Below are 16899 nucleotides of genomic sequence, written 5' to 3'. Positions count from 1 at the left end.
CTTATCAGAAGAACCAGCTCTCTAAGATTTGCCACTTTCATTGTCCAGGACAATTTTATCTTCACTGTCTAGCTCTATGCAGAGTTTCTTCTTTGTGCAGTTGTTTCCCTTAAGAAACTATCTAATCAACTACTCTGCTGTTCTTTGATTACTTTGTTTGTTTTTTCTTTTCTTCTTTTCAACCTTAAGCTTAATGGGGTATCAATCAGGACTTTTAAAAGTTCCTTTCTTACGTCCTTGACCCTATTGGGTAACTTGGACAAAGAATGGACTTAATTGTTCAGGCATAACTGGCTCTTGATTTTAAACAGTAGCGGATGAGCTCTGAGCTTTTTCGTTGTTCAGCTTAACCTTAGGATCTTCAGGCTGACATAGGATGTCATTTGCAGGACTAATTGGGTTAGGTCGGTCAGGATTAGGGGAAGCAGGCCTGTGAGTGATAAAAAAAGGTAAGGAAATCATGTTCTGTGAATATTTTAGGATTTTACAATTATATTCCATTTTTATGAAGACCCCTCATGATGCTGTTTGGGGTGAACAATAGAGGAAGACTTCATCTAACAAGAAAAACAGTGTCATATATTGTCAAGGTCTAGAAGTCAAGAAAATAAGATAAGGTCTAGAAGTCAAGAAGATAACATGACTTGACTTGCTTGACTTAAGGTTCCTGCCGCGTTGGGCGTGGTGTAGAGAGCGTCGCAACTCTGCTCCTCTAGGCTGACCGGTCTGCTGTTATCAGTGGAGCCGCGTCGCCAGCAATATTAGCCATCTCCGAGAATTTGTTGAGGCTATCCTTCCACCTTGTCTGAGGTCTGCCCCTAAGGCGAGACCAGCCATTAGCTTTAGCGTCAAAATCGTAGACTATTCGGGATGGGGTTGTCGTCGGCATACGCAGGAGGTGTCCGAATCATCTGAGAGTCCACTGCGCTTTTTGTACGGAGAATGGCACTTGGGAGGTGAGTGCGAGCAACCTTGCGTTGCTTACAAAATCGTCCCATCGAAGTCCTTAAATCCAACGGAGCTGTTTTGTCTGGCGGACGTCTATCATGCTGGAGATTGTTGATTTGAGAGGCCAGGTTTCAGCTGCATAGAGGAGGACCAAGCTTATGGATGCATTATAAATTTGCATCTTTGTGCGCCTAGATATACGCAGCATTCTCCAGACATTGCTGAACCTTCCTACAATAGACGAGGTTTTTGAAATTCGGCTGCACACCTCTTCCTCTGTAGAGCCACCATTAGACAGCACGGAGCCAAGATAAGTGGAATTTTTTACAACTTCAACAGGAGCTCTGCAAACAGATATTTTTTCAGGGGGCAAGACTGGGCTTGGGGGTTCAATTGCCATTATCTTCGTTTTAAGCCTGTTTATTTTCAGCCCCATTTTTGCTGCCTCTTCCTGCAGGACTTCCAGAGCGTCAGTCAACTGGTCAATTAAGTCTGCAACGAGACCAAGATCATCTGCGAAGCCAGCGTCCGTCAGAACGCGATCTCCAAACTGCATACAAAAGGGCACGCAATTTGTTGTTCGTGTCATGGCATGGTCTATCACGCAATTGAACAGTTCTGGGGCGGTGGCACACTCTTGGCGTACACCGGTTTTGATGCCGAATGTCGTGCTCCGTTTGCCGTTGACATAGACGCAACTCACGGTCTTTTTGTAAAGCTTTTCAAACAACTTGCAGTATTTGTCTGGTAGACCAGTTGATCGAAGTATCAGCCGAACGCAGCCTTGAAGTCCAACGCAGCCTTGAAGTCCACAAAGGCTAAATATGCTTTCCTCCTGAATTCCTTCGTTTTCTCAATTAACTGGCGCATAGTAAAGATTTGTTCAACAGTTGATCTCCTGGGCATAAACCCCACCTGGTGGACTCTCCTCTTTCTTCTGAGGATACTCGTGCATCTATCCAGCAGGGTCATAGCAAAGACCTTTCCAGGCACTGACAGTAGCGTTATGCCTCTGTAGTTCGAACAGATGCTCTTGCTCCCCTTTCACTTCCATAAGGGCAGGATTGTACCAGCTCGCTAGTCTTTCGGGATTCATTCAGTGCGCCAAACCACAGAAAATAGCATGTTGAGCCAAAGTAGCATCGCCGGTCAAGTATACTTCAGGAGCTCAGCATATATTCCACATACGCCTGCCGCTTTGTTGTTCTTCAAACGTTTTACTACTGTGTATATTTCTGATGCTGTGAAAGGAGTTTCTGTGTCACTTGTCAGTAGTTCCTGGTTGCTGGCGACTAGTCTGATGAGTTCCTGGTCAGTCTGCGCTACGGCTTCGGCGTTGAGGAGGCCCGAGAAGTGGTCTTCCCATCGACTGACCTGGGCAGCTTCGTTATTGAGCAGGTGGCCATCCCCAGAGACAACAGATGCAACCGAGGGGGCTATGTCGCCTGTGAGACCACGGAGATGCTTGTAGAGACTGCCAACGTCACCTTTCCTGGCTGCACCCTCTATATCATGTGCCTTCCTTTCCACAAACAACTTCTTTTCTCGCTGTATCAGTTTGTTGCAGACACTATTAAGGCTTTTATAGTTTGGCATGTCACCGAGTAACTTCGCCTTGCGTCTCTGCTCTATGACGTCAAGCGTATCCGACTGATTCCACGCTTAATTAGCGCGCTTTTTCTGTCCAATATTTGCTGTCGCTGATTCCAGGACATTCTTTTTTAACGAGAGCCATGCGTCTTCACAGCTTTCAAATGGCAGGAACGCGTCGAAGCGGCTCGAGACATCAATAGCATATTTCGACCGTATCTTCTGATCGCAGAGGCAAGAGACATCGATCTTGACTGGTCTTGGTTCTGAGTGCTAGTTTTTGAGCCTTAGTCACATGTTAGTGACGACGAGGTGATGGTCACTTTTGCTGATCTCACCTTCTCTATACGTCCTGCAGTTAGAAGATAAGCGGCAGCAAAAATTAAAACAAGTCAAAAATAAAAGTGAAGAACAAAGAAATACTGGGAATTTATTCATGTCTGGATGTATATATATTTTTTTTCTTGTAATCGGTTTGGAATGAATCTGAACAGCTAAAGCAAAAGGCATGAAAAAATGTATGATGTAACGATTTACAAAAAGGAAGTTCAAACAAGATGTGCGGCTAGAAACCATGCGGTAACAAGCATCAGTACGAATTTCAATTGAAAATACTGGAATACAAAAATTACTTTAGTCTGACATCTTGAAAAGTTTTTCTTTTATTGGAATCGCTTCGTTTATAGAACGAATGCGCAGGAAAAATAAATACATCAATGCAGATATGTTATATAATTTTCTAACTATCTGCAATTACGTTGTTATCGTCCAACTACTTTTATAATGACTCTAAATTTTAATGTTCTGCTAAATAACAATGACAAAAGAACTGAGTCTTCTTTGTTGGATCAATACTATTACTTTATTAAAATTTGTTCAGAATGCGGGGCTAAGCTTAGGCAACAAATAGGTACTATTTGGAAGATGAAGATGGCTTTAAACGATTGTTGCCTGTTATTCCAAGCGAATTAATGGTCCTGTGTCAACTCTAAATTCTTGGTCAATCTTCCTAAGACCATAGGCGGACGTGCCTTGTTTGCCACTCATTCTAGGCAATATAATGGTCCTATGTCAATTTTAAAGTCTTGGTCAACTTTCTTGAGACTCTAGGCAGGCGTGCCTTTCAAAGAACTAACACACTTGTCCTAAACTAAGTACTTGTCCAATAAGAGAGCAGACTCCAAGCTATTGGGGTGAGTGGTGGTGTGGTTGAGTGGGTGATGCAGTTCTTAACAGATAGGAAACAGATGGTTAAAGTATTTGGCAAGGATGGAAGGACATTTTTCTCTGAGGTGGCTGCTGTTGGAAATGGTGTCCCCCAGGGCACAGTTTTGGGTCCAACCATATTTAATATATATATAAATGACGTGCCAAAAATCCTAAACAACAAAGTAAGCCTCTACGCTGATGACTCGAAACTTATCGGTCGTGCAGACACAGCGGAGAATATTAAGTCGATCCAACTGGACCTCGATGCATTCACTCACTGGACTAATATTTGGAGGCTTGAATTCAATGCATCAAAATGCAAGACTCTCCACCTTGGGAAGAAAAACCCACACACTCAGTACCATATGGATTGTAGGGATGGGTCCTGAAATGCCATTTCCAGCAGCCACGTGGAGAGAGATCTTGGTATCCTGGTAGACGACGAATTGAAATTTCATATTCATGCACAAGCGACTATTGTGAAGGCTAATCAGACTCTTGGCTTAATCAAAAGAACGTCCACTAGCAGATCTCCAACTGTTATGATCAAGCTATACAAGAGTCTAGTTCGACCAAGGCTAGAGTTTGGAATGTGTATCGCATGCCCAATCAATAAGACAGACCAAGCAGCTCTAGAATCAGTCCAGAGGAGGGCAACGAAATGTATTAGAGACCTCTATGGTGTACCTTATCCATCCCGTCTCCGTAAGCTTAGAATACCATCTCTAATATATCGCTGCAAACGAGGCGATGTGATAACATCATACAAGCTTTTAAATGGTGAGGATACCATTCCTGGCCTTTTTCAACCGGACAATTTAAATAGAACTCGTGATCATTCTCAAAAGCTTTTCCGGAAATGAGCCAACACCAGACTAAGGACCAAGTTCTTCTCAAATAGAGTTGTCAGCTTGTGGAATTCCTTTAGTGAAAAAACAGTAACCTCTACCAGCGTGGATGCGTTCAAGTCATCAGTGGATAGGGAGTGGCTCAACAAACCGTGGTGCACCATTTGGGACACCACAGATGATGATTAACTATCATCACTGAAGCTGGCGGACACAGGATTCGTCCTATCGCTAGCAAGTGCGATTTAAGGTAATTTAAGGTAAGAGAGTCATAATTACTCCCACCATTTACCCGTGCCATTTAAACATTTTTCCTCTCAATTACTCGGAATTTCTGTCTTGGCTTTTTTCTTCCAATTAGCCATGTCTTGATGCCTACTGCAAAATACTTGATTTTCAATTCAATTCAATGAAGACTCTAAAACGGAGCCTTCAGTCATTTAATTAAAAACCTGATATGTGTAAAATTGGAAGTTAATATGCACAAGACTAATCCATAAAAAACATGCTTTCTTCACTGAAATATCTGGGTTTTATATAAAATTTGGATTTAGAAGCATAACATGTTCATTGTATGTGTTTTTCTTTCTTGACTGTAGTCAAGTCGACTAATGCAGTTCAGGATTTGAGTTCCGCCATCTATTTGCAAATAATTCAAAATAAATAGATGCCAATAATGAATATCGAAAGGAGTGTAGAAAATTAGTTTGGATATATTGAACACCCTAAGTAATTATTTGTTTGCATTATCAAGCAGGCCTATTTCTTTAATTTGAATATGCATATGATTTATTTTTAGTCTCTTTATCTTTAATTACATGTTTATATTTTTGGTTATAAAGAAATCTGCTTTGGGTGGCATAGGAAGCCAAAGTAGGCTAGGATATGCTAAGCATCCAGTAGGGGTTTTATGTCTCCTAATTGGACAGGGAGGGGTAAGGTATACCATATGAGTGCAAAATGTCAAATAAGAGTGATTTGATGTTATAAAACTTGGGGGCAGCTGCCCGGGGTGTAATTTGCATGGGGGCAGTGGGGTGGGGGGCAATTGTCCCTCCCAGACCTCAGTCCCCCCCAGACCTAAGTTGCCCTGGTAAAGTTCTACCAAATCATTATTGAGTTCAGACTAATGTGAATACACCATTTGATGCCTTTTTTTATGCTGATTACAAATATAATAGGCCTAGGCCTAATCATTTATATTGGAAATGAATTTCATCCCCCCCCCCCCTATATATCCCAATTCAGGGTTAGGTTAGGTATATATAGGGGGGGCTGAAATTCATTTCTGATAGAAATAATTATTATATTCGTAATCAGCATAAAAAAAGGCATCAAATGGTGTATTCACTTTAGTCCTAACTCAATAATATGATTTGTTAGAACTTTACTGTTCCCCCCCCCTCCAGCTGAAATTTAATGTCTTCTAAAATCTTTGGTAAAGGTGGTCATGATCATCTTAGTGATCACTGACTAAAATGAATATTCCTCACGATGCCTTTTTGTATGTCCTACGCATATAGTAATAATTTTTGTCGGAAATGAACTTTAGCCCCCATCCCTATGTGTACCAATTCAAGGAATATATTTGCACAATAGGGGGTGGGGGTAATTGTGTTTCCGATGTAAGTGAGAGGAAAGTTTAAACTTCCCCCCCCTCCCTAATGTGCAAATATATACCCTGAATTGATATATATCAGGGTGGGGGCTAAAATTCATTTCCAAAAAAATAATAATTATATTTTTAATGAGCATAAAAAATGGCAGTGAGTGGTATATTCACTTTAGTTGTAACTCAATAATATGATTTGGTAAGTAGCCTAATTAGCAAATCTTGTCAAAACTAACATAAACATGCATAATTCAAGGATCAACAGAAACAGATCAGTTTTCTTTAGTAGCCTATAAATTTAGTAGCCACTTAAGTTTTGTTTTTGAGGAGGGTTTAGTTGCAGCTGAATATGATTATAATTATTATAATTTTGTTGGGTGTTGTTTGGAGGTTCGTTGGTTTTTGGGTCCCGTAAGTTGAGCTCTAATTATGTTGTTTTTTTTTTTTATATTTATATTTCTTTTTTTTTACTCTTTTTTTTTTGTTTCTTGGTTTTTTGATTTATTAGGAGGGTTTTCTCCCGCACAAGCATTGCTTCAGGGAATTGATGATGTATATATTTTTTTTTTAAATAAACCCATTGTTACTTTTACTTTTTTTTTTATAGGCTTATAGGGAATAGCCTAATTTAGCAGTGTATATATATACAAATATTTCAATTAGCCAACCAGTACCTTTATAGGCTAGTACTTTCATGGTGCTGAATGGCTCATCTTTCAGTTTTTGATGTCATTTTCACTTGACTTGGGAAAATTGCTCCAACTTTGAGGACTTTTAACTTTGAGGTTGCATAAATACTTCTTTTCAAAAAGAAAATTGAACAAAGTAAACATTAAAAAACAAAATAACATAAGATTTTATTGGTATGGTACTTGTGTCTTATAGCCACCACACTCAAGTTCTGTTTGGTTAATGTTAATGAAATAAAACAAAATATGATGAAAATATAAAACTTTATCAACAGAGTTATGAAAATTAGAACAAAGGATGATGGTAGAGGGGCCACCAGGACCACATTATATTAAATACATAACCTAAACTAATGTAGCAAAAATACAAACTAAATATTTAATTAAAATGTAGCTACAATGTAGTTTCCCGCCAAGCCAAAGCTAATATCGTCTGGTATAAAGACTATAAAAACCAGTTATTGTCTCATGTTTGGGATGCAAAATCTTGACTGTGGTGGCTATAAGAGAGAAATACCATTTTATTATATACATACAAAGAACAAAAAAAATGTATCCAATTAAAACCAAATAAACTGCTGTATTCAATTAATTTATGAAAAACAAAATTAAACTTAATCACATTCTGATGAATCCATAATGGTTGCTGTTGTAAGTTGGCTTTCTTTCACAAAAAATTGGTCCAATGTTTGCTGAACAGCTTTTTTCTTAATGTAAAATAAATTTAAAATAAACAAGTAATAAAGGAGTCAAATTAGAAAACAAACTTACTTCTTTCAAAATCAAAGTTTATACAAAAACTGAAACTTCCGATAGTGGTAGTGGACAGATGAAAATCATCTTGGATGACATTTTAGAGTAGACTGCTTTATTTTGAATATTTCTGCTCTAATATTTTCTGCCTACTTTAGTACTTTATTTCTACTTTAAATTTGGCTTTTCCACTTTTTTCCTTGCCAAGCATATGCATTTTTGTTACAGTAATAGGAATTTTGGATACAACAGTGGGATTTCAGCAAAAGTAATTGACAAACATTCTTGTTTTTGTCGGACTTGGATAGTTCCACAAAATTTGAAACAAAATAATCGGAAGGACTAATGGGGAAGGACTAACAATGGGGAAGGACTGAAGGTTTGATTTTTGGAACTGGGTGGCATCCATCAAGACGCCAAGTGGAGTGCTAAAGTTCATTAGTGTTCTTCATTTCATTTGGTTTATTTTTGAACTTTCCTGCTGAAATGTTGTTATGGTTGTACCATTCAAATGTTGAATGGTGTTGTACTTTTCACCATTCTGAAAACAGTAAAAAATGAAAAGAGGAATGGGCTCAAAAATGTAACTTTGCCTGTGATGATTTCTGTCAAGTATGGGATGAAGTGTAAAGGCCCCATGTGTTGGCTGAGAGTTTAAAGAAAAAATGAAGTCTGTGAAATCCAATACGACTGCATCTGAATGCATTGCTTTTGTAGGCAATGGGGATGGTAATGACAATGGTGACTTGGGTATTAATTTTATTAATTATATTAATGTTAATATTATTAATATTATTATTAATTTTTATTAATATTAATTAATATTACTATTATTAATTAATTATTTATTATTATTATTATTTATTATTATTATTATTATTAATAATATAAAAATATATAAAAATATTTATTAATATTAAATATTAAATTAATTAATATTAATTTTAGTATTTGGTGTTTTGTCTTAAATCTTATTATTTAGTAATTTTCATTAAATTCTTTGGTATACAAATTAAAGTGCATCTACATTCCGCATTTTCTGGAAAACTGGGAGGCAGGTAGTAGTCTACAATAGTTACAATCATATAATTCAAGAGATCAAAATGCAGGCGCTGTCCTTAAATCAAGCTTTAAGTGATTCATTTTTGCTTCTATACTTAGCTTCAAATTGACAACTCAATATAAAAAAAGTCAAACAAAAATAATTTGTGGAAAAGCAACTGGTAGGATATCATTCATGCCAATCCTTTGTACCAATTCAAATAAAAACAAGGGTATTGCAAAAGTAGTAATAGAGAAGGAAAAAATAATGGCAAAGAAAGACAAATAAGTAAAATATATTCAAATGGTCCAGAATCTCAGATCTGAGCCCAGAATCTTCAAATCAAAACCGCACTTAACTAGTCGATAAATACAAAGCATTGTTTTAAATGTCAAAAGATATTTTGGTACACAAAAGGTCTTGAGTTGCAAAATAAGTCGTCTTGAACAAATGCTATTAAAAGTCAGCCTAATAAGTCTTAACTTGTAACTTGGAAAAAGGTCAGAAACTTTTGGGGATTTTCCACCAGCCTTTTAGGGATTGAAAAAATTTGAAGTGAAACACTGGTAATATAGCATAAGAATCAATTTTGTTAACATTCCTATTCAAATAGTAAGCACAATTACATACTTACTTTCAGATTATGTCCTACTATAATTCTACTCTTTTTTGCACTTAAATAGTTTATTTTCACATCAGTGGAATGGAAGCACTGGTCTCCATCCACTAATGGTTGGTTCAAAGTTTAGATTGAAGAGTGTTGGGATAGCACTGCACAGCTGTAGTTGCAGGCCAAGTTTCAGTTCTGTACAGCAGGATTTACTAGACTGACCCTCCAAGGATCTTCATTTTGGTGGCTTGTTTGATCATTGGCTACTTCCAAACATGGATCAGTATGCTGAAGACAGCAGAGGCCTTGGTTGCACAGACAACAACTTCATGGTTGATGCAGCTGTCTGAAGATATGATAGAACCAAGATAAGTGAAATGGTCAACTAAGTAATTAGAATTGTTGGCATCAGACTTTGGCTTCACTACAATGACTTTTGTCTTCTTCCAGTTAATGGAAACTCTTAGTCTTGGCAGCTTCTTTCAGAAGCATGTTGAGAGCCATGAGCAGCTATGACTTGTAGTTGGTGATTTAGTGATATGTCATCAGAAAAGTCACAATCAGTGGCAACTCTATCCCCATCAAGCTCTAGCTCAACCTCCAGATTGTTTAAATCAGTACATGATCTATAATACAGTTAAATAGCTCATAAGCAACTGAGCAACCTTGCCTGACTCTTGTTCTTGCTGAAAAGAATGTGCTACATCTACCATTCACTTTCATACAGCTCTCAGTCTCTTGATGCATGGCCCTGAGTAGGCAGACATATTTTGACAGGAGGCCAGTGTTGGAAAAGGATATCCCATAAAGAATCTTGATCAACTGAGTTGAATGCTGCCTTGAAATCAACATCAGCAATGAAAGCCTGCTGGTGGAACTTGTTCGCCTTCTCGATGATTTGTCTTATAGAAAATATCTGCTCTGTCGTTGATCGGCCAGGCATAAAACAAGCCTGCTCTTCTCTGTGCTTTTGCTGGAGGTGTATATTCATATACCTATAGAAATTTTCATTTTAATGCTCTCAGCCTTACAAGTAGTTGCAATAGAAGTAGTTGATGGATTAATAGTAATAGTAGTAGTAGAACTAGGAAATGTAGCAGTGGTACTAGTATTAGTAGTAGTGTGTACATATTACATTTTGGTCTTTTTGGTCTCTTCCCCTTTAAGCATTCTCTGAGAATTCAAACTTAATACACAAATCAATTCTTAAGATGCCTCTTTTGACAATGTAAATTCACTTTGTTTTGTTTGTGAGTTCAAATTCTCCCTTAATATTCTCTCAAATTTTACCTTGTTAGACTTAGCCTTAATAGTACTAGTATCATTGTAGTTGTGGTAGTAGTAAGAAAAGTAATTGCAGTGTAAGTGTTGTATTAGTAGTAGAAGTAAAAGCAAAATCAGCAGTATTATTAGCGGGAGTAGTATATGGCTACCTCTTGCATTTTGTCAGTTGAACATCCCTTTCATGATGCCCCAGAAGTTTCACCTTAATGCAGTAAGCCATTTTAAAAATATTGCTGATGTCCCTTTTAATGCCTTTTTTATCTTAATACTCTAAGCCTTACAAGTTGTTGCAATTGCAGTAGTAGTTGGAGTAGTTTAGTAGCAGTATTAGTAAAAGTAGCAGTGGTATTAGTGTTATTAGTGGCATGCATATATTACATTTTGTCAATTGATCTTTCCTGTTCAAGTATTCTCTGAAAGTTCCAATTAATACCCAAATCCATTCTTGAGATAAGCCCATTTGACAATCTGCATACACATGGTGTGTTTTGATTTATTTCAAATCCCCCCCCCCAATGTTCTGTCATATTTTCACTTTCATATGCATAGCCTTAATTTTACTAGTATCATAGTAGTTGTGGTAGTAGTAGGAACAGAAATGGCAGTAATAGTGTATTATCATTAGTAGTAACAGCAGTAGTAGCAGTAGTTGCATTTTGGTCAACTGAACATCCCACTCATGGTGCCCCTGAAGTTTCCTCTTGATAGGATAAGCCATTCAAAAAATATTGTTGATAAGCCTGTATCAGCAATCTGTATGCACATAGTACATTTTTATTTAGTTCAACTTTCCCCTCAGCATTTGCTCAGATGTTTATTTCAATATCCTCAGCCTTAGAACAGTCGCTACAGAAGTAGTAGTTTTAGTTATAATAGTGGTAGTAATAGTGGTAGTAGTAGAAGCAGTGGTATCTGTAGTTGTAGCAGCATGCAATTTTTGCCTTTTGGTCAATTGATCATCTCCCTTATCATTTCATGGAAGTTCCAAATTAATATACTCAGTCATTCCTGAGTTCTGCCCTTTTGACAACCCATATATTTTCTTTATTGTGTTTCTGTGTGGGCTTTTACCTTTTCATCTGTTCTTATATCCCTTCAAATACTTCAAGATAAATCAATGAGGATTCTTGTTGATACTGGTTATAGTTCATTGATTAAACATCTTTATGGGATTTTTTCTTTAGACTACCTGAATTTTACTTCTATTTCTAATATTTGCCATGACTAATTGTACTGCATGTTGCCTTTGATTTTTTTTGGGGTACTTGCACCTCATTCTTGTTACCATAATTACCCTTACCTTGTTACCATTCTTGATACATTTTCTTAATATCCCTTTTAAATTAAATGCATTTATGTCTCACTCTAAGTTTAGTTTGACCAGTTTCTACCAGTTTTTAATGCATTTATGTCTTGCTCTAAGTTTAGTTTGACCAGTTTTTATCTTTTTAATTTTTTAATTGACTTTTTACAGTTTTAATTATTGACTTTTAAATGATTGTTCATTATGGTTTTCTCTATTTTGTTGTTGTTCTTTGTACTTTTAGTGTAGCCATTTATATTGTCGACTCCAAAGTCCGAATTCGGCCCTTTGTGGGCTTGTGATAGCGATTTTTTTTAAATAAATATCTTATCTACCCAACAACTTGTAGATTAGATTTGACACATGAAACTTGCTGAACATCTAAAATTTATTTTAGTGTTTGTCTTACTGGGCCAAAAATCCAGAACTCAATTCCAGCTAAAATCCAGGAGCAGTCTGATAAATGCTTGTTTCAGAGGCTGCTGAAAATTTATCTAAAAGTTAAATTTGTTGAGGAATAGTTCCAATCCTTTTGTTTTTTGTTTGGTAAGTTAGTTAAGGTAGCTTCCATTTTTCTTTGAGTTTAATTTCCAGTGCTTAAGTATGACACTAGGTATGTGCCCTTTTTTCCAAATTATATATATATATATATATATATATATATATATATATATATATATATATATATATATATATATATATATATATATATATATACAACTAAAACATCAAATTTGGGAGGGGGGTCACAAAAAAATGCAACAAAAATCTGTTTATGTGCTATTTGTTACATTTATACGAGTCAGACAAAAATTTTGGAGGGGGGTCAAGATTGTATATATATTTGTGTTTATTTAAAAATGATCTAATCTACAGAATGACATCAGTTTTGGTCCACAATACAGCGGCGGGAACAGTGAGGGCCAAGACAAAGAAAGCTGACAAGGTGGCTCTTAAGATTGCCACAGCTATAGTGGATGGTGTACAGTGCCATGCTGGAAGCTCCTGCTCGTCTCCATATAATTCTTGTAAGTAATTTGTTTCTACCTAGAGGTATTGGGTTGTTTAACGCTTTAATCCAGCTAATCCCCTGAATTGGTGGCATTATCATAGAGATTGTATAAGCACGTACAGGTTACATTAAAAAAAAATAGATATGGGAGGGGTCTTAAATCAATGGTCATTTTTGACCTGGTTTCAAAAATTTAATGTCAAAAGTCATTACTTACCTGGTTTCAAGTATATGGCTGCTCGGGCATACTATGCTTGATTGAAGGTATTTGTCCAACAAATAGTAGTATTCTAGAAAATTAAAAAGATAAAATGCCTAGTAAGCCTAATTTTAATTAACATAGTTCATGTTGTTAAGTCACAAACTTAAACTTTTCCAAAGGAAGTTGTTCTAAGGAGAGGGGAGAGTTGTTTCAAATGAAGTTTTTTTTTAATCAAAGAAGTGCCAAAAATTGGCGAATCAACAAAAATGTAAAAGAACACAGAAAGAAATATCACAGGGGATACAAGCTTAAATTCCACCTGCCTCTCCTGTGTCAGTGCCTGAGTGGGATATGTTAGTTTCGAGAACGAGATAAAATAAAGTTTTATTTTTGAAGTGTTTCTTACAAGCCAACATTGCCAAACTTGTTTTTATTGGAAAAAATATGAAATATAAATCAGAAATCACAGAAAAATACACAACTTTTCAATACAAGAAATTGAAAAGCTCAGTAAGGATTGAAATCCTTTAGTTTAGTACGAAAAATTAAAACCTACAAAAATATAAGAAGTATATATATATATATATATATATAATAAATTTCATAAAGAATATTTATAGGTCAGAAAATGTATTACAAGCCCATAAGCAATCGATTAAGTCAAAACAGCAATCTAAAATAAAATAGTAAAAGGAGCTAAAATGTGGGAAATAATTAAAAGCGAAAATAGATGTTAAATATAGTGTTTGAAGAATGACAAAAATAAAGACACCCCACATGACAATGACAAGACACCCCATTCTTTTCACTGCTTTTCCTTCATATGAACAATAAAGAAGATAGTGCAATGAGGAAATTCTGAAGATAGTGAATTGTAGAAGAAGATTGATTGAATATTTTGCCTATTAGCCGTCTTCGGCAAGACTAAAATCAAAAAAGACAAATTTTTTTTTTTTTTTTAAATTGAATATCTCAACGGTATATTTAATAGCTGTCCTCGGCGAAAAAGTGGAGAAAAAGAATTTATACAATTAAAAACAAGGTATCTAAAAATAAATACCAACAGTAAAAGAGTCATTGCTTCATTACTCTCTACAGGTTCAACTAAAACTTGTAAGGCTCAGCTGAATTTACAAAGAGTAATAAACTTGGGCCTTTTTACTTAGGATTTAGGACTTTTTACTTCTTAATTTCCTCGTTTCGTATTGTAAGTTTAAATATTTTTTTACACTTTTTGCCGAGGACAGCTATTAGACATATTGTCGAGATATTCAATTAGTCTAATGCAATTAGCTATCTTAAAAATTTTCTTCATTGCTTTATCTTCTGTATTTTTCATATGAAGAATGACAAAGTCTTAATCCGAGTCTTAATTTTGTGGGAAATTTGACTGATTTTTGGTTTAAAAGGACATTGTGTGTCCTTACAGAAAAAGCTATGCCTTCAGTAATTATGCTAATCTAAACAACTGGGATCATTAGTTCTGATTGGGAATCCTGGCCAAGAAATTTATTTGTTTAACAACTTGTTACATAGACCTTCAAAGGATAAAGCCTTGCATAGCCGCCAGCTGGGTCCTTGTCTAAATACAGACCAGGTGAAGGGAAAATACAAAATTTCGTTTTTAAATGGGGACAATCCATCAACACCACATATTGATTCCTTCAATTATGACGGTTCAACAGATGCATCAACTCTAAAATTGAAACTGGTTTAATTGCTAACAGGTCTTTTTATGTAGGCCTTTGAAAGAGAGAATGGACCTTTTTATGTGCTCATTTGGTAAAATGATTTTTACTTTGTTTTGGAAAATAGAAAATTTGCATAGGCCTTTAAATAATTCCGGAGACCACACTGCGTTTCCATGACGATAAAATAAAAGTTCAAAATAGTGATAAAATTCTTTTTAATAGACAGTGTATAGAAATTCACAGGAATACCAGATATTTCGGTCACGTATACAGTGACCGTCATCAGTAGTAAAACTAAGCAAACACAATTTAAACCAAAGTTTATGTACGAAATCCAATAAAACTATGTATTGTTTAATTCCCTAATTCTTTTCAAAGCACAGGCGGAGGCTAGCCTCTTTGACCTTCTTGGATTCGGTTCATTAGCGTTCAATGGTATAACATTTGGACAGCAAGATCCTAAGTCTGAAGATTTTACTTCAGCGCTTTCAGAACATATTTTCAGTTTTCCAGACCATTTTATTTTGTTCGAGAATGTCTCTTTGATTTCTAGGGATCGGGGTTTAAAGCAAAATTTTCGTGAAACTCTTGAATAAGAAAATCTTATTTAAGAATATTGCTTTGAATCGGGATATAGGTGAATTTGGGCTGAACTCTATCTATGATAATTTATTAAAACCTGACAGAGTAAAGTTCAATTCACCCAATGTAGTTGACCTCTGTCCAAATGTTTGGTTTAAATTGTTTTTGTTTAGTTTTACTACTGATGACGGTCACTGTATATGTGACCGAAATATCTGGTATTTTTGTGAATTTATATACACTGGCTATTATAAAGGATTTTATCCCTATTTTGAACTTTTATTTTATAGGCCTTTGATATTGAAAAAAAAATCATCGTTTCAAGTCCAAAAATAAAATACTGAGCCGAGTATGAGGTTATTTTTTTTACACGAAAGTCTAAAAAGGTAGAGTTAAATGATCTAGCTCTAGCTTGTGAACTTGATCCATCAAGGACGTTGCTATTATTGCTTTTACATTCTACTCAATTTTATTTTATTTGTTAGAATAATGAATTCTAGCTTAATTACTCAATTTTTCTAAATTAGTGGACCCTTGTTTTGTTGCTGAATAGATTTTTCCTAAAATGTGGATGAATACGTTTTAATATAGGAACCATCGCTTTAGGGTTTTGATTAGGGGAGTAACTTCATGCTCTTTAGCTGACCAATGAAAAGGTTCTACAGTCTCTACTGTATAGCCTATGATGATAAGATGCTGTAAGTATAAAGCCTAAGATTTTATACTATTTGGTATGATAGCCTACACTTTATAGTGACTACATATTTGTTTTTCTTTGAAACGTAAATGTCAAATTGGCCTTTGAACTGCCCTCCTGGCCTTGGAAAGGGCGCCAAAGAAAGTTCCAATTTGGAATTTTGTATTAGCTTAAAACTCGTTTAAGACGCATTAATGAGAAATAATTGCAATAGCAACGCTGAATATTTGTCTTCATATTCATGAGGTTTTAAATTGAAAAACAATGCCATTAATTTAGTTCATCTTACGGCAAAAAAAAAAAATACTAGTGAGCGGTTCTCATAACTGAGGGCCTTCCTTAAACCCTTTTTGGCCTGTTCTCTCTTTTTAGTCTCTTTTGAAGTTTAGTTCTAATATATTTTCCCCCTCATAGCATGACCATGTCTAAGTGAGGCATGTCTTAGCTCCTCAAGAACGCAGTTGCTGCTAATATATATAATTACAAATAATGTATGGTCAGTGGCGTCTATTGGGTGGGGTGAGGGCATTTGACCCTCCCTAGAATTTAAAAATGATTTTATTGAAATCCCCGTTTTTTGGTATTTTTATTTAATAAATTGAAAAATGACAAATTTCCTCCCCCCCCCCCTCCCTAGATTTTGAAAAATACATTTTGCCCCCCCACCCCACCCCCAATTAAATTTTTGTGAATCGTAAACTTTTAACATTGTAAACTTTTTTTTTTCTCTATCGTTTTTTATTTGCATAACAGTACATATAAATATTATTGATTGTTTTAGTGACGTAAACTGCTAATTTGGCTAATTATCTAACTATAAAAGCCAC

At 35.7% G+C, this 16899-nt stretch overlaps 1 protein-coding gene across 3 annotated transcripts in view; it reads left to right on the top strand.

Moving 5' to 3' along the window:
* The first annotated feature begins 5272 nt into the window (after positions 1 to 5272).
* The window catches only part of mxt (Eukaryotic translation initiation factor mextil), a 75019-nt gene continuing 63392 nt past the window's right edge, over positions 5273 to 16899 (top strand). For all 3 annotated transcript variants that reach the window (XR_016142502.1, XM_089097635.1, XM_089097634.1), the window contains exons 1-2: positions 5273 to 5324; positions 12765 to 12916. Coding sequence is in view for 2 of the 3 variants with exons in the window: in XM_089097635.1 (XP_088953761.1) it covers positions 12766 to 12916 (151 nt within the window). In the remaining variant the exon portion in view is untranslated. The remainder of the gene's footprint in view (positions 5325 to 12764; positions 12917 to 16899) is intronic.

This window comes from Artemia sp. Qi Xiang Cuo, chromosome 12 (assembly GCF_049724085.1).
Source record: "Artemia sp. Qi Xiang Cuo chromosome 12, ASM4972408v1, whole genome shotgun sequence".
In the NCBI taxonomy this organism is placed as follows: Eukaryota; Metazoa; Arthropoda; class Branchiopoda; order Anostraca; family Artemiidae; genus Artemia; species Artemia sp. Qi Xiang Cuo.
The sequence above is the reverse complement of the archived record's forward strand: the minus strand, read 5'-3'. Positions and strand labels throughout refer to the sequence as shown.